We start from the raw sequence: 23169 nt of genomic DNA on the forward strand, positions 1-23169 counted from the left end.
TGCGCCAGGATGGAGCGAGCACGACGCGGGAGGAGATGACGCAAAAGCCAGCGCTCTCCCCAAAAAAGTGTTTCTCCAGGACGAAGATGGCGGCAACTTAGCCCGGGCACTGAAGATGACTGTGGTCTCGGGAGGCCCAGCCCAGGCGACTCGGCCCCGCGCTCCGCGGGAGGCGGCGTCAGCGGCCGGGGCCCCGGCGCCCGCGGGCAGACCTGCGGCTGCTGGCACGCGGGGCGCGGGGTGGGGCGGAGGGCGCGCGCGGCCCGCGGCTGCCCAGGCTCCGGACGCCGGGAGAGGCAGCGCCGAGTAGGAGCGGGAGGAGGAGGAGGAGGAGGAGGACCGGGCGAAGGAGAGGAAGGAGGAGGACAAGGAGGAGCGGAGGAGGGGAGGCGCTCCGGTCGCCGTCTGTGGGCAGCGGAGACGCGGCATGCCCCCGGCGGGGGAGAGCGGGCAGAACTCGGCGGGGCCATGGGGACCCGCGCGCTGACGATGCCGGGGTGAGAGCAGCCGCGCCAGCCACACGCTCGCTCCACCATCGCCTCCTGCACTCGGCCCCGGCGCGGCCAGCCAAGCGCCGGCCTCCTCGGCCTCTCTCTCCCTCATCCTCTCTCCCTCTCTCTCCTCTCTCTCTCCCCCTCCTCTCTGCATTATTGTTTCCCCACTCTACAGAGATGGGGTCGGTTGATGATTAGGTCGGAAGCGAGTCAGATTTTCCTCCAAAGCCTGGTAATATTTATGTAGACAGAGAGGGGGAGGAGGAGAGAGAAGGAGAGAGAGAGAGAGAGGGAGAGAGAGAGCAGAGATAGGGAAAGAGGGAGAGAGAGAGGAGAGAGAGGGAGAGAAGAAACGGGAGGAGGGGATAAGGAAATTAAACCCTTTAAGTCAATGCATATTGTGGTGCCACCGGCAGCGGAGCCCTCACGGTGGAGTCGGCCAGGGCTGTGCGCTCCCAAAATATGACCAGGGGTGCTTGGATGTGTCGGCAGTATGACGACGGCTTAAAAATCTGGTTGGCAGCACCCCGGGAGAACGAGAAACCGTTCATCGATTCCGAGAGGGCTCAGAAATGGCGACTGTCTCTGGCATCTCTCTTGTTTTTCACAGTCCTGCTCTCTGATCACTTGTGGTTCTGCGCCGAGGCCAAACTGACCCGCACCCGGGACAAGGAGCAGCAGCAGCAGCAGCAGCAACAGCAGCAGCAACACCAGCACCAGCACCAACAGCAGCAGCAGCAGCAGAGGCAGCGGCAGCGGCAACAGCGGCAGCGGCAGCAGGAGCCCTCCTGGCCCGCGCTGCTGGCCAGCATGGGGGAGTCCTCGCCGGCCACCCAGGCACACCGACTGCTCTCCGCCTCCTCGTCCCCCACCCTGCCCCCGTCCCCGGGAGACGGCGGCGGCAAGGGCACCCGAGGCAAAAGCAAGCGGAGCAAAGCTCTTTTTCTAGGAAACTCTGCCAAGCCCGTGTGGCGCCTGGAGACTTGTTACCCACAGGGCGCCTCGTCGGGCCAGTGCTTCACCGTGGAGAGCGCGGATGCCGTGTGCGCCAGGAACTGGAGTCAGGGGGTGGCGGCCGCGGGGGAGGAGCAGCAGGCCAGGGGCAAGCAGGCGGCCCCGCTCTGGAACTTGTCAGATTTTTACCTTTCGTTTTGTAATTCCTACACACTCTGGGAGTTGTTCTCGGGGCTGTCCAGCCCCAACACTTTGAACTGCAGTCTGGATGTGGTGCTCACGGAAGGCGGCGAGATGACCACCTGCCGACAGTGCGTCGAGGCGTACCAAGACTACGACCACCACGCGCAGGAGAAGTACGAGGAGTTTGAGAGCGTGCTCCACAAGTACTTACAGTCGCAGGAGTACTCGGTGAAGTCCTGCCCAGAAGACTGCAAGGTAGGCACGGGGCTGACCCCCGCCCCTCGTCTCCCTTGCCTGGCCCTGTTTGCTTCACTGCAGGTGTTTGCAAGTCGCGGTTTTCTCTTTGGCTGTGGTTTTGCGACATCAGTAGGGGTGTGTGTGTGGTTCTAGGGGCTGACCTGCTGTTACTGTCCATGGTGCCTGGGGCATTGCTGATGCGCTGATGTTTTCCGTTTCCCTGGGAATCCTTGGAGGATCAGGAATGTCCCTGGTCTTCCGGGCGAGGAAGGTGGTGTTTTCTCATTTCTCACAGCTGTGCAGTTGGCTGTAACCATGCTACACGGAGTCAGGAATGGCATGTGAGCAGGGCAGGCCAGGAAGACACAGTGGGCTGCCCACTGAGCACCACGGGTGGAGGAGTGAGTCAGGGAGACTGAAGTGTGTGGTGTGGCACCTGTCTCTGACACAGGGACTCTGTTGGTGACATCATTAACTTGTTGGAGCAGAGGAACAAGGAAAGTGTTTGTGGTTGTTTGTGCAAGAAAAGCAACAACAGCAGGAATGTCGTTCAGGCCGCTTTGGAAACTCTGGGGGCCTACCTGAGTGGATTTATTCTCCGTAGATTTCTTGGCTTCTCTAGTCTATTTCAGTAATTATTGGTGCAAGATTTAGCATGAGTGGAGTGGAAAATTATAATCAGGTGGCTGGAGATGATAGCAATGTTGTTTTATTTATCGAATACCTTATGTAATTAGCTTGGATTTTCAGCATGCCCTTCAGAACTGCTAAGTGACAAATTCATGATGCTATGACGTAAAATTTGCTAAAATATTTGGTAATTTCTATCTGAGCATTTTCTGTTCAGTAATAAATGACTTGCATATTGCTAAAGGAGAATGGAGCTTTGAATGGGGCACCTGTTCTGCAAAGGGTGCCCCTGTCCATGGTGCTGATTGTAGCCCTGCAGAGCTGTGCTTGGGGACCATGCTGTAGTGGGTTTTTTTTTTTTTTAGTAGGGAAGAAGCAATGAATTGTTATGAGAGTCAATCTGTAGACAGTACACAATTTTACTGCTTTATAAAAGAAGCAATCCACCTCATTTGCTCTTTATTTTTTCTATTTCCTTAGCCGCACACAAAATACTGCCCGACTTTCTTTGTACTGGGAAGCTGCGATGATGCATAGAGCTTTCATAAGATAACTGGGTTAAGGGATATGTCATTTCTGATTCAAATAGTTCAGGGATCATATTTCACATTTTATCACTTGTCCTATTGACAATTAAGCTGATTCAAATAGATTTTTCTTTAAGATCATCCTTTAGGGTCAGAAACTAGATATTTGAAAATGGGAATTCCAAATTATGATGTCAATTCAGAATTCTGTTTCCTTGTATGATTTGATTCTAACCACTCCTTCCCATTTTTCACCATATCACCAGAGTTCCTACCAGAGCATTAAACGTAATGATAGAAATGAATTTCTACTGTACATATTGTATAATTTATTTTAACAAGATGTTTTACATGGAAAATATAGAGATAAAGAAATTGCTCTTTCTTACTGTTACTAATAACGTCTGCACATATAGCCTACATTTTGGCAATGTATGTTGAAGAGTGGTATCTTGCAATAATCTAATTATTTCCTGCATGTGAGGCCTCTACATGTTTTTAGATACTTTCAATTTGTAAAGTTTCATTTTTTGCCAGATAACCTGCATGGTCAACAGGCAGCAGGATAGTTTCAAATAGCCATGTGCAATACATGTCACTGAGAGGTCTAGACTAAAATACCATGTTTCCTTTCTGCCTGTAGTGGGTTGACTGTTAGCTGCACACCATAAAATGTACAGTGTGAGTTAACTGCATTTGTTTAGTCTTTGAAGCATGACTGTATTTTTGTACAAGACAGGAGTTGCTGACCGTGTATACAGAAGAATATCATGAAAATGTTAGCACCTCACTTTTTCCTCATAGAAAATTTACCAGAGGCATTCACATTTTTCATTTTCACAGCATGAAATTTATTATCTGTGATGTCGTGTAGATTGCACTTTTCTTTTGATACTCTTGTTTGCCAGTTTAAAACATTTATTTCAAGACAAATGATGTCAAAATTGAAGCTTCATAATTGTGATGTTAGAACTCTTAGTTGAAGAGTCATAATTAAACCGGTCTACCTGCAGATGTAATAAAAACATCGTTCCTTAGTTTGGTGAACCGCTTCTCAGTGATTCTCAGTAAGCCGCATACACAATCATGAGCTCTATGCAAGTCGCACTCTATGGCTTAAAATGTTACGTGTGTTTCTGAGCCTCCTTATGAACACTTTAACTTATTCCAAATGTACTGACAGTTCTGAAATGATCATTATCAAGTCTTTGAGATAAAACTTCTATTCAGAATTTTTCCTTTTCAAGTCAGCTGCAAAGTCACAGGCTCTATTAAAAGTAAATGCATTATATTTATGTCATTGTTAATATAATCATAAAATAGTTTGTAAACATATCATTTTAACTACTTGTAAAATAGTTTACAAAAGTATCACTAGTGCATTATAGTAAGTGGAATTCATATTCTGGCTGAGGCATATTGACACAGTTACACTTATGTAATTAAATAAATAATGCACTGATTTCTAATTTTTTGTAGTTAGAATGCATACCTTTTTAGTTTTATAGTTTTCCTCACTAAAAATTGTCACATTATATACACATGTGAAATCTAAAATGGGTTACGTTTCATTTGGGCTCAGACTGTTTTAAGTGAATTTTGGAAAGTTATTCTAACAACTTTAAGATAGACTTAATATATTCTAGTGCCTTGAACTCACTGCAATTGAAAGTCAAACACAGCTTAGATTTACTTTGGAAAAGCCTTTGTTTTGTAACAAATTGTAGAAATTATTTGGGCCCAAGAATGTTTATAATATTCCTGGAAATATTTTGATTTTTAAAACTGAACATATAGGAAGTAATTTACAGAAAAATGAGAAGCAAGAGCCTCACAGTCAAGCTGTGTTATTACGTAAATGAAGAAGTGAAATGATGGCAACACTTCCCCTCTTTGTGTGCGGATTTTTTAAAGTTATGCTTCTGATATAAAATAGGAGTATGAGAAACATCGCTCTAAATATTCAGGTTGGCTGACAATATTAAATGTAAGCTATTCTAAGACACAAAATCACAAAGCTTATTATTGACGTGCGATTTTCATTTGAATATTTTCTTTTACATATGCTGCATTTTGGTTGCTAAGAATTCTTGAAAAGATAAAAATGTTATGTTCAAGCAACACACTTTTAATTTTACAGGTAAACTTTTGTAATTATTTATAGATTTATGTGTTTACTAATCCTTCAAATAATTGGTTAGTCAAAATGAGTGTGAGGTGAGCATCTACGTGTTGTCCCATTTGCTGTTCAGTCATCTAAAATAAATTTGAGTCCTTCTCTCCAGGGTGAACTCATTCGCATATTTCTTACTTTGGTAATTGCCGGTGGTTCTGTCGCTTGTTTTGACATGCCAGATATCCATGAGAAAAAGCACTGCATGCTTGGCATCTACTGGTTTAAGGATCCCGAGTCTGAGTGTCATCTTGCAGGTGCTGTTCCCATACGTTACCTAGTTAGAGAACACAGAATTTGACTCATAGGAGGGACAGCCTGAGGGTAAACGTGCCTTTAAAACTTCTATTGCAGTGTCCTGCTTTGCAGAATATAAATATTTTTGAGAGCAAATAAAATTTCAAAATGATTTCACCTGAACTTTGAACCTAGATTATCACTTTTCTATTAGATAACTGTCGTACATAATGTGTTATTATTTAGAAGTGTGTCGTGCGCTTATGTAAATAGTTATTTACAGTCCACTCCTTCGTTCTTTCTCTGACTGTTGCTTTACCAAGTCAAGCAATTCAGGTCTCTCAGGTGATTGCTTGCACTGGCAGTCGGGCTAGTCTTGTTCCTGTGACCTAAATTTACGTTTTCACTTTTTGCTCTTTGTGTAACTGCTGATTTATCAACTGAGCTTTAGTTTTTATGGTGGAACACTACAAATTTTGTCTTAATATCAGATGCCTATTTTGTGTGACCTGAAGAACTGACATTTTGAGTTTAGAATTGTGTCTGGGTGAGCTGAGTAGCTACATAGGATCTGACCACGACTCGGATCATTGCTGTCGAGTGTTGCTTTTGATCACTATGATTTGATGAGATGAATGTCTACAGATAGAAAAGGAATTAAAAAATATAGGAAAGGAAGGCAAGCATTGCTTTCAGTTTCATTCTGCCCTACATTCACATTATAATAAGATCTTTTTCTTTCTAGATTTGATATACAAGAGCAGATCCCTGGGGGCCTAGGAAGTGTTCATACAGTTGAGGCCTAGATATTCCGAGCCCAATAGGTTCTGCTTCCCCTGGTGTCACTGTACCGTGGGCTTGGGCTCTTCCAGAGGTTTCTAGTTGATTTTGCAGTCCTGGCTGAGAACCACCTGGTTGACAGAGTTAACACATGTGGTGTTATCTCAGAGCTACATGGAAGTTCCGTTGGATCAAATGATAAGAAGGAGATTCAGACAGATCTTTTGTAAAAGTGATAAATGCCTTTGCTAGAAGACAGAGGAGGACGTATACAAAGTGACCAGACTACATCAGTAGATGAGAAGTGATGGGTGGGTATGTTAGCCAATATTACATGCAGCACCAGAGTGTTGGATGTTTAGAAATGATTTGTTGACTTTTTAAACCAGTCTTTGGTACTGATATTTCCAAAATGGGCCACACATATGAGCGCTGAAATTGTATGGCTGTTTCCATGAGACAGATAATTTCATTAGTGGAATCCCAACCTTGTTAATTTTCTCCTCATTTTTCCATACATAAATGGTTAAAATTTAGACTTTTGAAAAAATGTATGGTTGATTTTACAAAAACACTTACTTTTTCAGTGAATTTCACCCATTCAAGCATATGCTTCCTTCATCTATTCATATGTTACTAAATACAGGTGGTTTTCATTGTTCTTCATTTTTATCCACTGTTAGGAGAGACTGTGTTTTCTTTTTTACTTATCTCTTTGCAGCTAGAGAAGCTAGTTGGATTTCAAATAATGTTTTGAAGAAAGCAATTATGAAGTAGTAGTAAGTTACTCTGAAGACAATTCAGAAGTTAGTTATAATAGAGCCCAGTTGTTCTGATTTGAAGTGATTGTATCGCTCATCTCTTTTCTTCATTTCTAGCTAAAAAACACTGTGAAATAATCACATGTTCTCTAAAGAAATTGATTTATTCTGATCCTGTATCACTGCAAATGAGATGGCTAACATGTGTCCTTTGATACTCATTAAGAATACGTACTATGCATTATCCTGGAGTGTACAGGAATATTTAATTCTTGTGAGTCTGAGATCTTAAAAGATAATTGATGATTGCATTCTCGCTTGGTGGTCTCTTCCTAATTCAGTTGACTAGGAATGAGATATCGCATGGATTGTCACACTTGATAAACAAACCTACATAAAAAATTCAAATCTATTAAGATAACTATTGTTCATAGAAATCGGGTAGCCATGTATATGCATCCTGAATAAATGCAGTTGTCAGTTGGATTCAAATCCATGGGAAGTTTGCGTGGCCCTCTTCCATCCTGTGCAGGAAGGACAAGAGGTGCTAGCAACATTGTGAAATTGCTGGCCTTTAGTCTCTTTACCCTTCACCTTCGTCTCATCCTTGAAAGTGTGTCTTCAGACTCTCCCCTGTGTGGGTCCTGTCTTGATACTTGCAGACTGCATTTCCAGGGTCTGTACCCAAGGAGAACTCAAAAGTTTGAGCTTCTGTTCTTCTTAGCATCCCAACTCACATAAAAAAAAATGATCAGTCTCTTTTTTCCGAACTATCTCTGACTTGATTTATTCAAATATTAATTGAACTAGGATGTAAATGAATGAGCTCGACAATATATTAACTTTGACAGAAAATTACTTGAAGCACTCAGAAATTTCCAGGCCAGAACAAGTGTTCATAGCAGGCACCAAGCATTAGAGCTTATTTGGAGCAAGAAATCATTGTAATTCACTTAATCCTCATCTCAACTCTGTGAGATAAATATTGTTATAAACTTAACAGATGAGTAAAGCCATGTCAGAATTACATATTGTAAGGTCAAAGGTCTGAGAAATATTTAATATCAGGTTCAAGTAATCACTTAAATATTTTGTTTTTCCCTTTTATTATCAGTATTTGCAAATATCCTTAAGAAATAAGAGATGATAACGTACTTTCCAATGTCTATCACATCAACTTAACAGTTGCTGAAAAATGTTGACATCTACTTGTATTTATTTAAAATTCATCATAAAATACATCTTACAAAAGAGATTGCACACCAAGAAAACAGAAAGTTGAGAGGTACAGGTGGTCAAGATGGATGATCTGGCTTCTGGTGGTTAAGAGTGGGGAAGGCGAACAATGATTCCTGGCCCTAACTCGTCTGCTCAAAGAAAATATCACACATTGGGTGTGATGTAAACAACAGACATATTTATTTTCTCTCACTTGTAGAAGTTTGAAGTCCACGAGGGAGGTGCTGGTGAATTCGCTCTCCCCCGAGGGCTCTGCTCCTGGCTCACGTACGGCTGCCTTCCCATGTATCCTGCGTAGATTTTGCTCTGGGAACATGCAGTGAGAGGCTGTTGGTGTTTCTGTCTCGTACAAGGATGCTGGTTATTTCAAATTAACCAGATCCTTCTGATCTCACTTAAGTTTTAGTAGCTCTTCCCTTGCTTTTTTCCCCCAAATATGGACACATTGGAGGTTAGAACTATGTATAATTTTAGGAATAATTAAAACTGAATAAAGCATATGTCAGTGAATCTAGGAAGTAGTTCTGGGGAGACGTTGGTGCTCAGTTGTGAAGGGCTATTTAACCCATGCTGGAACATCTGAATTTCATAAATATATGCTCTTGCTCAAGGGGTTCACTCTGGGTAATTTGCTTTTCACAAAGATTAGCACTGGATATAGTGGGTCGCATGTTGAGACAGGGTTTAGTGGTGGCAGAGAGATCAGTTCAGAAGATGCTATGCCTTTTCAGAACTATAACACAGTCCTCTTAGGCACGCTCCCTGCGATAGAACCTTCTGTGCTTGTGGGAGTGTTGTATGGTTTGTTCTTTCATGTATTAGCCCTGATCACATGGGCTATGAGAACTTAAAACTATGGCAAGGGTAAATGAGGAACTAGATTTTTTTTAAAGAATTATTTTATTTTTATGGGAAAGTCAGAAAGACAAAGAGGAGGAGAGACAGAGAAAGCTCTTACATCTGATGATTCACTCCCCAAGTGGCCTCAATGGCCAGAGCTGTACCAATCCAAAGCCAGGAGCCTGGAACCTTGTGCCTCTTCCTGGTCTGCCACAGGGGTGCAGGGTCCCAAGGCTTTGAGTTGTCCTTAACTGCTTTCCCAGGCCACAAGCAGGGAGCTGGATGTGAAGCAGGGTCGCTGGGATTGCAACTGGCACCCATATGGATCCCGATGCCTGGAAGGTGAAGACTTTAGCCACTGGGCTACTGCGCTGGGCCCTGGAACTAGATTTTTAATTTTATTCAATTGTAATGATTCCATTGAGTTCAGCAACTACCTTGTTCAGCAGTAAATTCTAACTGGCTATGTATTTTGGCTTGGAAAGTGGAGACGAAAAGCCACAGTCGGGAGATTTCCACATTTAAATTTATAGTATTTGATAACTAACTTTGTGCAGAGGAAGATATGAATCAAAGTTTCTAAAAAGCAAAGCCTTGTATATGCTGACACACATGGGATATATAATGAGATAGGGCATGTAAAAAGTGGAGCAGGTTGAGATTGAGATTGTGAAGAAAGTGGAGAGCTGTGAAATAATGATTTGAAGAGCTATCCGGAGATGTGTCCCGTGGGTGGGGAGTCTGGGTGTAAGGTTAGCTCCACATGTAGATTTAATCTCGCAGTTGCTGTGTAGGTGTCAGATGGCTTGACCAAAGCAGGTGATATGATGAGAACAGCAGGGATCAGACCTGAGGAAGAGCCGTGGCAATGGTTTGAGGAGGACCAAGGAGAGAGACTGAAATGATACTGAGAACTAGAGCAGGAAGTGGAAAGTGACAGAGACACTGTGATGACCTTAATGGCCCAAGGAAGCAGACAACCACACGTGTTGCTCAGTGCAGAAAGGACACATGTCAGAGTTTGGTGATTAAAGTCCGGCGTCTTTGCAAGAGTAGTTTGATCAAACGCTAAGAGACATGAAAATGTGATCAATTAAGAACGTGTAGGAGTTGAAGGGCAGTCCGGTTCCATCCACCCTATGCCAAGTAGCAGTGAGAAACAATTAGCATAAAAGTTAGGAAGAATTTAAAGGAGTAAGTGTCTTAACGATGAAATAAACTACAGAATACTGTTATTTGTAGCTTTGGAGCTAAAATGCAGGAGGAAGCATGCAGTTGAGCTATTGATCAATAGTGATGATGGCGTGCACTACCGTGGGGTGATTGGGCTACGTCTCTTGGGTTTTGTGTTGGCAGAGGTTCTGTCCTATAATGCCACTGTTCCTCCGATTACTTTAAAGAGAAACAAAGCTTTCAGGAAGAAAAAATAAAATTGTCCACTGGAACTTGTGTAAATGAGGAAGAAAATTCATTTTCAGGTAACAAAATAATTACTGGTTTTAAATGTGACATCATTTATGATTAAATAGCATGTGTTACTGTAAATCATTTTCCTCAAAATGTGTTGTTCTGGGATTTGATGGTATATTTACTGAATTAAATATGGCTATCTGAGTTTTCTTGGAAAATATATTTGTTTGACTTACGTTATTATAGTCAAATTCAGTTATAAATGTAGATTATTACTTTTGTAAAATGATGAAAAGAATGATTGTGAAAAGAATGAAATCACCTTTTAAATTTTCAATTTACTAATCATGTGGCATCATATATGTACTCAAAATAGATGTTCCATGGGAAGGTTGTGGGGAAGAAAGCCCCCAGCAATGAATGATGCCCAATACATGGTTGCAGTTCATTGAGCAATTCAGAAGCATCAATAAAATTGATATAATCCTACTTGAAATCTCATACATATTTTCTGATAAACACCCACTTACAACAATTTTGTAAGCAGATTTTATATTGGCACGGTGTAATTCTGTTGTTTCTTTGGTTTCTCTCTGGAAAGGTGACTGAATTTAAAAGTTAGCCCAAGATTGGATTCATCCTGTTATACTGCTTGACTCAAGCCCCCTGGGGTTTTTGTCAACACCCATTTGGGAAGGGCCTGTGGAGAACCTGTCCTGGTGGTCTTCCGTCTTTCGTAATTCTAGAGACAGAAAGAATCTTGGGCAGTTTCTGGTTGTGTAGTGTGTTGGGTGCTAGACAGTCAGGTACCAACACATTTCATTCCGTGTGGGAGATCTTGGTCCTGCACTTCCTTTTTCTGGATTTGTATGTTTTTGCTGCTCCATTATTATTTGCTCCACCTCACATTTACTGAGTGGTTAACAGTTTTATTAGTTGAGGTGGAAGAGAAAGTGGGGGGAGCTTTGGTTTTGGAAGTAGAGCCTCCAAATAAGGTAACTCTAGTAACTGCCTAGATATAAAAGACTAAGTCGGGTGGGAGAACAGACCATGAACTTTGCTTCAAGAACTGGAATGTGACTCCCTCGAGAAAGAGAAGACATATGGAGACACAGAACATGTTCCTTGACCTGATGACAGTCACGTGGAGTGGAATTCTGTCTGGCCTGTGGGTTTGAGGGAGGAAGCCCTCTGTTTTACAAGGGGAAGAGTGTTCCATGAAAGATGCTGCTGGCCCTTCAAACAGAAAGTGTTGTGTAGGAGGAAGCCGGTAGGAACATGTGCACATGGAGCGGGAACCGTCTGCCATAACCCTGGAATGGCGTCTTTCTTATGGGTGGCTGGTTGGATTGAGTGATTTTGAATATTGCATCTGAAGTCATTTAACAGAACATGCAGCAGCCAGAAATAATTATTTTGTGTAAAAAGATGATACTTACTGCCAAAAATAAAATTCCATTACATGAAACCTAATTATATTCTTAACCTAACACTTTGATCCTGGTACTTGTACTTTGCCTCTTAAAATGAAAGAAAAGCCTGGTCAACTTCAGGGTTGTATAATTTTTCTGGTTCATAGGAATGTTCTTTTGGTCCACATAATTCAATAATGAATCAACTATGTGTTTATCCTGAAAATAGCTAGGAGCTGCATCTAGTCTGTGTGTAAGCTTTGTTTTGTTATTGCAGATGTGAAGAAAGAATAGTTTTTCATCTCTTCTGGGCACAAACTCATCAGTTATGATTGTTAACTTTAAAACAACCATCTTGTTAAAAGTAGGACTCAAGAATATGCTGGGAGAGGAAAGCTGGTATGTAAGTTCTGTGCAAATGGCAGTTGCATAGTGTTTCTCTTGGCCTGCTCATTCTTGCCTCATCTTTCATGGAATTCTACTCGCCTTGTTCTTACAGTAAGCAGATTTTCTGATGGTCATTTTGATCACTTGTCCTTTACTACTAGTATTTTCCATAACAGCCCAATGTCACAGTCAAAATCAATATTCAACACAGGTAGATAAGTCTTGTTTAGAGAAATTCAAACATGGGTACATGTTTTCATGTGTGAGCAAAGCATGATCAGAAATCAATCCCACAAATAGTTGGGTGTTAATTCCCTGGTTTTTAGCTATACATTATACTGCTTATGCTGGCACAAGTCTTTACCCATGTGGAGTCCGTTTTGCTTTTGTTCTAGATGAAAGGGATGGGTGAGCAAATAAGCAGAAAAGATAGAATATAAAGTTTTTTGGCAATAACAGATAATGTCAGTCATTTTGGCCATCATTTTGTTGTTGTTGTAGCAGCTTTGCTGTCAGAAATGATCCAGTGCCTAAATATCAGAAAGTCTTAGATTCAAATGGCTATTCCACTGGTTCCTGAAAATTAGGGTTACATCCAAACGATGGGAAGGGTCCCTGAGGGAAACAGCAGCACAAGTGCAGATCAAATGCAGCCTGTGGCGTTTCTGCACGTCAGGCAAGCTGCCTTCCCTGGGCTGGGATTTCTTCATGTTCACTGTGACAGCATCTGGACAGTGAGCTGGGAGAACACATCGATAAGTTTATTCTTTAATCTCAGTAATTATTTCCTAATCGAAGTTGTGCCTTTGCTAGTCTAAGTCAGCTGCTGCGGAGAGACCCGGGACTTGTTTCCCATAGAGGCATTTGTTGTTGTTTTGTAAAGCAGTGGTGATAGTTTGAAGCTGGGTCAGCTGTGAGCTTACCTGGAGAGACACAAATGCTTTGAAAAAGGTCGATCTGGATCTGTTGAGGTAATCCATGCCTGCTATGAGCACTGGACTGGTGGCTACGGACTGCGAGGGAGACGTACACGTGGGCTTTCTGTGGCTGTGGCGTCCTGCCAAGGCCTACCTGAGAAAGACCAAATGCCAGTGATTTGCTGCTGGGGCAACTGCAGGTGCCTGTAGCCCATCTGTGTTGTGGCGGGGGGTGGGCGGGGGTGCCTGGCAACTTAAGACACGCTTCTGTTTGTCCTAGCAAGGGTCTCATGTGTATTGAAATTTTAAATCATTTATGTAAAAAAAAACCCTTTTCTATGATTTAGGTTTGGCACGTTTAAGCTGCCTGGGTATCTATACATGCAGTCATTCTGAAGATGCCAGTCAACAGGAGGGAATGCCAGGATGAGTGAAAAAAAGCCTTGTCTACGTAACCTGGTCTCGTTGATGCCTGGGTAAAGGGTTTGGGCTGTTTTAATGTCATGTGGGCCAGATGCTCAGCCCTCAATCTGGCTTTGTCATCCGGTTAATTGGATCCTTAAGATGATTAACATGGTGGATCTTGTTTTTAGGTATTTAACTGATGGTGTCTTTAGGTATTTTAAGTGTTGTCCTAGAGTGAATGGGAGAAGTGAGACAGTTGTGTACACTGTATTTCATACGTGGATCCAAGGTTCTGTAGGTCTGTATTTGGAAATACACATATGGTAAGAGTGTTTACTGTGCTTGGTCTTAGAAGAAATTTCTCATCTTCAGATCATTTTAGCATGTTCAGAAAGCTGAGAAACCCTAATTGTAGTTGTGTCTCAAATGTTTAATTCTACATTTAAGAGTAGGTTTAATGTGTTCAAATTTAAAATGGAGTTTGTGATGTTAAGTTTTTGTAGTTTACATATATTTTTAATAGAAATTATTCATGTTGAAGTTTAAATGCTTAAGTGAATGTCTAGGGGGTTAGTTTTTGCTACAGATTTTTCTTGTAAAGGTAAATTTTTTTTTAAATTCCCAATTGTAGGAATTTTGTTACTATTAACTTTTCCAATTCCCTTTAAAAAAGAGATTTATTTATTTATTTATTTATTTTGCGTCAGATATACACAGAGGAGGAGAGACAGAGAGGAAGATCTTCTGTCCAATGGTTCACTCCCCGAGTGACTGCAATGGCTGTTGCTACGCTGATCGGAAGCCAGGAGCCAGCAGCCTCTTCTAGGCCTCTCACGTGGTACACTGGACTGTCCTCAGCTACTTTCCTTGGCCATGCTGGATGGAAAGTGGGGCTACTGGGATTAGAACCAGTGTCAATATGGGATCCTGGTGCATTCAAGGCGAGGACTTTGGCCACTAGGCCACTGTGCAGGACCCTGAATTTTCTTTTTGACACACAAATTAAATAAAACATCTCCCCCAGTAAATTCGAATAACCAAGACAAATATAAATATGCAGAGATTTGAAACACTATTTTGACAACTAACATTTTTGGCTATGCTGGGTCCTTTTTATTTCAGGAACATGGGTGAATTGCTGTTTGGGAAGTGATATTGAATTTTTTATATTGCATGCTAATTAGATGCATATTTAATTTTCTCACAATAACATCTCTAAATGGATAAGTACATAAGCTGGGCAGTGTGCAGTTACATTTCTGTCACAGCTTGATAACATTAGTAATGTTAGAACAAAAGCTAAAGATATTTCAGAAAGTCCTTTCTGTGTCCCCTTTGCAAGACTAGAGCAGATGAAGTGTTGAAATGCTAGCTTCTGACACAGCTAAAGTTAAAAACATCACATCATGATTCAAATATGTTAGTGTATCTTAACACGCTGACATTTGTAATCTATGCCGTAAGATGAGGGAGCTGCAAGGATGCTGCAAACAGACCAGGGAGAACGGGATGGGATTTGAGAGCCCCCGCTTCCTGTCCTTGTCAGCATTGTGCCATAGGCACGAGGGGCTGTTTCGCACAAGCCTGAGCTTGCTCTTACCCTCCCGCTTGTTGTCAATCCTGTGCCAACAGCTGATGTGTTAGTGCGGAAGGTTACCGAAGACAACGGGCGAGGGCCTCCTCAGCCGAGAGCCTCCGTCTTCCCCAGGCAGCCGTGAGTGAAGCCGGGGAAGGAGTGGGGGACACCGCTCGCTGCCGGGGAGAGGAGACTTGGGTTTCCTGAGAATGGCCACTGCGATGCACTGCAGTGGACAGGACAGGACGCCGTACAAAGAACCTTTTAAGACTAATTTGTGATTGTTTACTCTGACAACGGATTTTATCCTTACAATTACAAAGGAAATCTGCAGAGAGACCAACGGATGTTGCTTTTTAAAAATAGATCTCTAGTGCGAGCTGTTATCATATAGCAGTGGTAATTTAGGCATCAAGATATCCTACACTGCACCTGTCTTACAGCGGAAAACAGCCAGGCTCTTCGCCGTGTGTGACTCACACAAGGATATAGAAAACGTAAGAAATGGATAAACCGCGTGTTCGCTAGAGGAAGGGACAGTGGGACACAAGGGAACGCCTAGGAAGACATTTGGTTTTCATTTTTCTGGATGTATAATGCTGCATCTGTGAATCCCATCGCTTTACAGCTTTTGGTCTTCTAATATCGACAAAAAAAAAAAATCCCTCTCACTAACAACGTGTCCTTTGCAATGGTTTCACTTTAAACCTGTAAATGAAATTAGATTTTTCTGAGATTCTTAATGTCAGCACAACACTGCAATTTCTTTCAGTTTGTCCAGGAAAAGTTCATTGTTCCCCATGCAAACCACAGAAGACTCCAAGTCAGATAATTGCAAAATATCAAGTTTAGAAATATGTTATTTAATATCTTTGTTGTGGAATAACAGAGCTTTTTATGTAGGAGATGTCACTACAGTGTTTATCTTATGCACTTCTTCATGGCTAATTACGGGCTTGAAAAGTGATAAAGCGCGCTGTAATTACTCTGTAGTTCCTAGTGGAGTTGTGTGCCTCCTTAAGCTGGCCACAGAAAGAAAAAAAAATAAAATAAAAACAAGTGTTCCTCTGAGAACTGTCCCTGAGAGGTGAGTTGTAAATTTAATGATATTTGTCTTCCAAATTTAGAAGGTGGTAAAGGCATTGTTTTTTTGGGTTAGTTTATGAATTTTTTGAACATTCAAACATGCTGTATTGAAATAGAAAGCAATAGACATTACAGGGAAAAAAAACCCAAAAACAAACAAACAAAAAAAAACAGAAAGCTAGTTGGCAACATTACTGAAACTTTTTGCTATTCTACTACGGGGATGAAACTCTAGGTTATTCCTTAATTAAAGAGCTGATTTAGATCATTTACTTAGGATGTTCAGAGCAAGAAACTGGTGTCTGAAAAATTGCCTCTACATGAAATAACTGTGTGCTTTTAACTGACTCGAGGCAAATGTTCTAAAATATCACCTGTAAAACATGACCCTCTCATTTGCCCTGGGGAATGAGTCTCCCCATAAAGTGGGGAAGAAGATGATCATTTAAGCGTGCTTGTGTGTGAAAAATCCCATTGCTCGTATGTGTACCAAGACAAATAGAAGCAGATGCTGTCACTTCGGTTGTTTGGAGACAGTTTGGTTTAGTCAACGAAGAAAACGACTGGTACAAATGATTTCTCTGTCTTTGTAAATGGTAATTGTTTGGTCATATTTTCCTTTGACCCAAGCATCAGCAGCAATCTTCTTCACTGGTAAGATAATAAGCACAAGCCAGGATGCTGTCGGGCTAATTCGGTTAATGCTAGAAGCAGGTTTGAGAATCGTCCCCCTCTGTCTGCAGAAAAGCAAACATCGGTCAAAGTCGGTCGTGCTTCGGGCCCGGTTCATCACTGCCTCTGCATGTGGTTCTGTTATTGCTATCACACAGGTGCACACCGATACTCCAAGGTTGCACATTGCTGAAAAGGATGACAGTGGGCAGGAAACGCCCCCAAGCGCTAGCTGGAAGACAGCTGCCGGGAACTTGTGTGGATAACCTTTATAAGATGCATTCTGCATATTTATTATTATTTATGCATGTGTGAATTTGGAGATACTCTTTTTTAAATATTCATTTTGAAAGCTAGAGTTACAAACACACAAAGTGAGAGAGAGAGAGAGAAAGGTAGACATCTTCTGTCAGCTGGTTCACTCCCCAGAAGACAGGCCAAAGCCAGGAGCTTCCTCTGTCTCCACAGCTGGACAGCAGCAGACAGATCATGAACTGATGCTCACGCAGGATGCCAGAACTGCAAACAGCAGCTTTAGCTGCTCTGCCACAACTCCAGTTGCTAAGGGAAGAATTACACCTTCATTTCTGTCCAATTACTAACAAAGGGAAACAAGTAGATGAGGGCAAGAGGGAAGAAGATGTAAAACGCTTAACGTGGGAGGTAATTTCAAAATTCTGTGTCAGAGTCTCTGTTCCTTCCAGCTGAGGGGACAGCAGCGTACCCTCCCTTTGACTGGCAGTGTGCTGGTGGCAGAAGCTGTGGGCAGCTAACAGATGACTTGGACCTCTAGTGCCTTTTGGTAGGACATGGGTTCTTAAAGCACTGAATGGTCGTGGAAGATGTGCAGTTAGCCTAAGACCACCACACTGGGAGGAAACCCAAGCCACCAATAGGAGCCAGTGTAAGCTTCCTCACTGATGGCAATCATTGGAGCCCAGCTTTTGGGTTTGCCCAGGCCAGGGCCTGGAGATGCGGGTGAAATCTTCAGATGAGTCCAGCACCACTGAAGTCGCCCAAACTGGTTTAAACCCTGCAAGAGGCTCACATATTTTAGAAAGGACAATTTTGTGCTGTTATGAGATATTTGAGTTCCCAGTCCACAAATCCTAGAATGCAATAAAATAGTTGTTTTAAGTGCACATTTGAGTGGCTTGCTGTGCAGTATAGCGATCACTTGGGCAGTGTTCAATAATAGTTTGTTCAATGATTCTCCAGGATGTGAGAGGCTCTGTTTGAGTGGAATTAATGCCATTTAAAGTAAAAGAAGCCAATATGGGCTCCCGTGTTTGGCCGAGTTACTTCGTGTCTAAATAGCAGTGCTGGGAAGCAGGTGAGTGAAGCTGCTGTGAGGACATTCCCTTGAGCAATTCCTTTTAGTCCATTAGGTTTTGTGTGCAACTCATGACGGAGGAACTTGCAGAAACGTGATGTTTGCAGGATGGAGCACACCTGAGTCGGCTGTGTGCAGCGTAGTTAGGAGGACCCTACTGGGAGCGGAGTGTGAACAGTGCCTGGGAACTACAGTTGGTGGGATTGGACGACCTACTGTTCCTGTATCCTTAACTTTGTTAGGACTATGCTTCACTGTTGTCTGTATGTGACAAACCAAATGGAAATGAACCATCCTCTCTAAAGCCTGGAGACCTATTCTGACATTTTTAAGGGGGAAAAAAACCAGTTTAAGGCTGTGGTATATGGGAGAATCACTTGAAATCCTATTTTGTTGTTATTTTTCCATTAAGAAGTCACAGTGAACTAGTGCTCTTGAAATGGAGGTATTTACTGCGCTTTTATAATGTGGAGAATTTTCGAGTGGGCAATTAGCTCTTAGAATTTCTGCTGCTATTTAGGCAGAAGTAGTTGCATTTTCAAGTCCAAGTTAGAATGAGCTCTTTGATCATCTGCCCAACATTTCTGAATGTTGTAAGCACAGCCATCACCAGGAAAAGCCAGTGAGACAGAAGCAGGAGACGTGACCCCCACCGTGCTTCAATGTAGGTAGGCCAACAGCAAACTACCAAGAAAGGAAGGACACGCTTCAGTGTCTGAGTGATTCAGCAAACACCTGAGGATGGAGCCGCTTGTCATTGTCCAAGTCATTCTCAACATGGAATAGTTTTGTATTTAATTACTTTTTGAAGTATAAAGTAAAATAATTTTTGTGTGTTTGTGTTGCTTTATAAGAGAATACTATCTAATATTATTTATTGCTATATAATCGATTGAATCTTACAGTTACAGCAATGTGTTTACCCTCTCGCACTGTCTGTGAGTAGGAATTCTGGGCCAAGCTGTTAGGTGTTTAGGCCACAGTCATGGTGCCAGCCAACTGGGCTTCTGCTGAGGATTCGGTAGGAAAAGATAGACTCCGATGTTGGTGATTCTGGCAGGATTCCATCCCTCTTAGGTTGCGGAAGCCAGGGTCTCAGAGCCTCGTGGGGTCTCTGGGCGAGTTGTTTCCTTATCGTCTGTAAAATTGCTCACCATCTGGCACTCGTTTCTCTAAAGCCAGCAAGGGGGATGGTGTCTTAGCGAGGCAGATGTTACAGTGTTATGACATGCAATTATGAAAACGACATCCTTTACCTTCACTGTAATTTTTTTAAAAAAATTGTTTTTTATTGGAAAGTCAGATTGACAGAGAGAAGAGACAATGTTCTTCCATCCACTGGTTCACTCCCCAAATGACTGGAAAGGTCAGAGCTGAGCCGATCCGAAGTCAGGAGCCAGGAGCTTCTTCTGCGTCTCCCACATGAGTGCAGGGTCCTAAGGCATTGGGCTGTCCTTCACTGCTCTTCTAGGCCACAAGCAGGGAGCTAGAAGGTGGAACAGCCGGGACATGACCTGGGGCCCATATGGGATCCCAGTGCTTGCAAAGGGAGAATTATCCCATTGAGCCATTGTGCTGGAGCCATCGAGGCATATTTTTGAGCACTGGTATAATGGAGAAAAGACAAAACTTAGCCTGCTGTAGTTTTAAAATGCCAGTAGTTTCAAAGCAAATTACGACTTTCGGTGTGTGGAAGAGATAGAGACATGTGAACCGCGACACACTAAAGTTGTTCTAATTCTGACAGAGGGGAAGTGGTGGGATGCTCCGTATTAAAAACGGAAAGCACAATGCAATGACAATGTTTTAAGTTCTGGATTCATATTGTGAGGGACTGATTTAGATCTCTATAATGAAAAAGCAACTGTCTTTTGGGTTGTGGGACGTTAGGATCGAATTCACCACAACCCTGCCTTCAAGAACCAACTGCTATTTTTATCAGGGAGCTGCAACCTCCAGAGCAGACTGGATATCATGCTGTTTGAGGAGGTGGAAACAGAGCCCTGCAAATACATCATGAAGGAAGTAGATCTAAGCAGATGCTAACTGCACCCTCTTGGTATTTCAGGGGAGAATGGAATTAGCATTCTCTCCTCTGCATTTGAGTCATGTTAAAGTGAGAGAGGAGACATGTGCTCTGTCAAGTAAGGAATGTAAAGGAGAACTCTGCTTTCCCTTTGGCTTTAAATGGAATCCTTGGGTCCTGGGGAGTTGTAAACTGATGCTTAGGCTTTGTGTATGTTCCCTTATCCTATGCATAACAGTCACCCTGGCGTTACTATGCTACAAAAATTCTCTCGAGAACTTTAAATATTACTTATTCTTACACTATGTGTGACACAAATATTCTGTAAATGTTTGTTGAGTGGGTTGATCTGGAAAAATTCAGTATGAATTTCCAGAAACATAAAACGCAGTCTTCGTCGGCTGGGCATGTCAGTTAGTGCTGGACTTCAGGCTGTGCTCCTGAGGCTGCCAGTCGGGGTTTAGTGTGACCCTTTGCTGTGTAGTTTTAGACAGACTCTGTTACACTGCAAGGTGAGGATCTTGTTTGGATTAAGGCAGGAGAAGTTGCACACATTTATCTCTTTGTTTGAAAGAGGAGTCATCCCACTGTCATACTATCGGAGTTGTTGGATTTCTTCAAATCCGAGCATGAGTCATATAATTACTGTATTACGATTAGCTTTACTAAAGGACTGAAGATATTTTAATGGTTTCTCATGAGTTAAGATGAGTGTAAAGAGTTGTTCAGTGTGAGAACTGCTGAATATTGAATTAGGTTATAGTTTTTGTTAGGGATTCTTTTAATAAAATTCAATCCAAAGATAAAACGGTTTGTTCCTTAAAACTCGGTTGAAGGATATTTTAAGAATGACCTAAATAATAATGAATTTTCAGATTTTTATTAGTATCCAAAAAAAGTGGAAAAGGAAGCTGGACATCATAGTGTAAGGTCTGTGGCTTACTAAGACCAGGGTTTTCTTTTGGTGATCTTACAAGGTTTTCTAACGTAGTTTCTGCTTCTGTAGAATTTCTGAAAACTGTATTTTATTTATGGAAACTTACGCCTTGCTGAACAGAACACAGTTCTTATTTCTAATCAAGAATATTTGTAAAGAGAACAGTAGATGAGTCTAGATGATTCTTATCAAGTATTCTCAGAAGCCTTCAAAGAGATGCTTCTTTAGATATTGAGCAATGAGAAAATATTAATGTCGGTTATTTCCTCACTCACATTAGATTTAATTGTGCAGCAAACAGTGGCCAAATATGGTTTCGTTCTTCAGTCCTTGAATGGAAAATGACTTAATAAAATGTACTGTTACAATACTTCCTGTAGGAGCAGTATTACTCGGCGTCAGGGGCAGGGACTAGTTTATAAAATAGGACTTCAGATCATTGCTTAATATCCAGTTTCTGGACAGATATCTTAAATGTGGTTAGGTTTATTTTCAGTTTATCTTTTATTTTGTTTCATTGAAGTTTCTCTGATGATTCTATAGACTTATTTACCTGAGTGTTGGTCAACTGGTCTGTGTCCTGGGACAGCTGGCCTTCCATGAGCATATTTGATGTTTTAGGATGTACCAAATGGGAAACAAAGGTGAAGCTGGGAATTGAAGCAATACAGTTCATTTGCTAGTGAATATATGTGCGAGACAAGAGAGACACAGAGGAGAAAGTCAGAAATGTCTCACATGCTCTGATTCACACCCTAAAGGACTGCAAAGCCAGACCCAGGAGCCCAGAATTCCACCCCAGTCTCCCACATGAGTGCCAGAGATGCAAGCACATGATCTGTCTCATGGTGCTTCCCCAGGTACAGTAACAGGAAACTGGACTGGAAGCTGGGCAGTCAGGAGCCGGACTGGCACCTCTTACGGGCGCCAGCGTCACACACTGTAGCTCCACCCACTGAGCCACAACACTTGGTCTCAGTTTTGGTTTGTATTTCCTCTTACACGTCAAAGCCGTGGGGGTCGTGCTAGGATACAATGCCTGATACTATATGTCTACAGGAATGGGGCTAAAGGTGAGAGGCTGTGTATATTTCCAACATGTTCCTAGGTCATGACTGTGACGCCGATGCACAGCAGGGCCATGCTTGTGCTATAAATCGTTGAGGTCTGACATGGTCCCCATGATGGAACTTGTTTACACTCAACTTATTTTATTTTAGTAGGTACTTGAATTTATTGTATGACATCTAAAGTTTAAGAATCCATTAGTTACAAAGTTATTATTTCTGAAATACAATTTTGAATTTTGTATTATGAGGTGAAGTCATTGATCAGTTAAGCACATCCGCATTGATTTATTGCTGTGTACTGGGATTTCCCTTAGGTGGCTGAATGGTAACAAGGCTCAGAAATAGTTGGACACTTTCCATTCAGGTCAATTCCTGTGGCTCTGGGGACAGTGGGGGTACTGTGTGAGAGTCTGGAAGGATCTCGCAGCCAGTGTCCATGGGAGGGCAAGTGGGCAGGTGCGGGAGAAGGGTCCCGGATTTCCAGCCGTTTGGAGTGTGGTCTACAGTTGTGATTGGGGAGCTTGTTAGAAATGGAGACAGACATGCCCAACTTATCCCAAACTCCTTGCAGCTCTCCCTGAAAAAGGATGTCTAGGTGGTTCCTGTGGGTGTTACAAAGATCTCTAGGTAACTGAGTGATGAAGGTGCTGGCATATGTGAAAGAGAACAAGGACATTGAATTACTTCCAAGATATCTATTCCACGGGTGGAAAACAGCTAAAGAAACAGCAAGGAGCTGGTTCTTCCTAAGTTAAGTAGGCGAAAGGTTTTTTGAGTTTCTATTGAATTTAGAAAAATTCTATTTTTTCGTGTGACTTTTAACTGAAATTATCTACAGTTTATAAATTCTAGGCATAAAGTCACTTGTTTCCTGCGAGCTCTC

At 42.3% G+C, this 23169-nt stretch overlaps 1 protein-coding gene across 1 annotated transcript in view; it reads left to right on the top strand.

Annotated features, from left to right (window-relative positions):
* Positions 1 to 814: 814 nt before the first annotated feature.
* NALF1 (NALCN channel auxiliary factor 1) overlaps positions 815 to 23169 on the top strand; it is a 466554-nt gene continuing 444199 nt past the window's right edge. The window contains exon 1 of the mRNA XM_040991008.1: positions 815 to 1886. Coding sequence (XP_040846942.1) covers positions 957 to 1886 — 930 coding nt within the window. The 5' untranslated portion in view covers positions 815 to 956. The remainder of the gene's footprint in view (positions 1887 to 23169) is intronic.

Source organism: Ochotona curzoniae, unplaced genomic scaffold (assembly GCF_017591425.1).
Source record: "Ochotona curzoniae isolate NIBS_2020 unplaced genomic scaffold, NIBS_Ocur_1.0 contig_64, whole genome shotgun sequence".
Lineage (NCBI taxonomy): Eukaryota > Metazoa > Chordata > Mammalia > Lagomorpha > Ochotonidae > Ochotona > Ochotona curzoniae.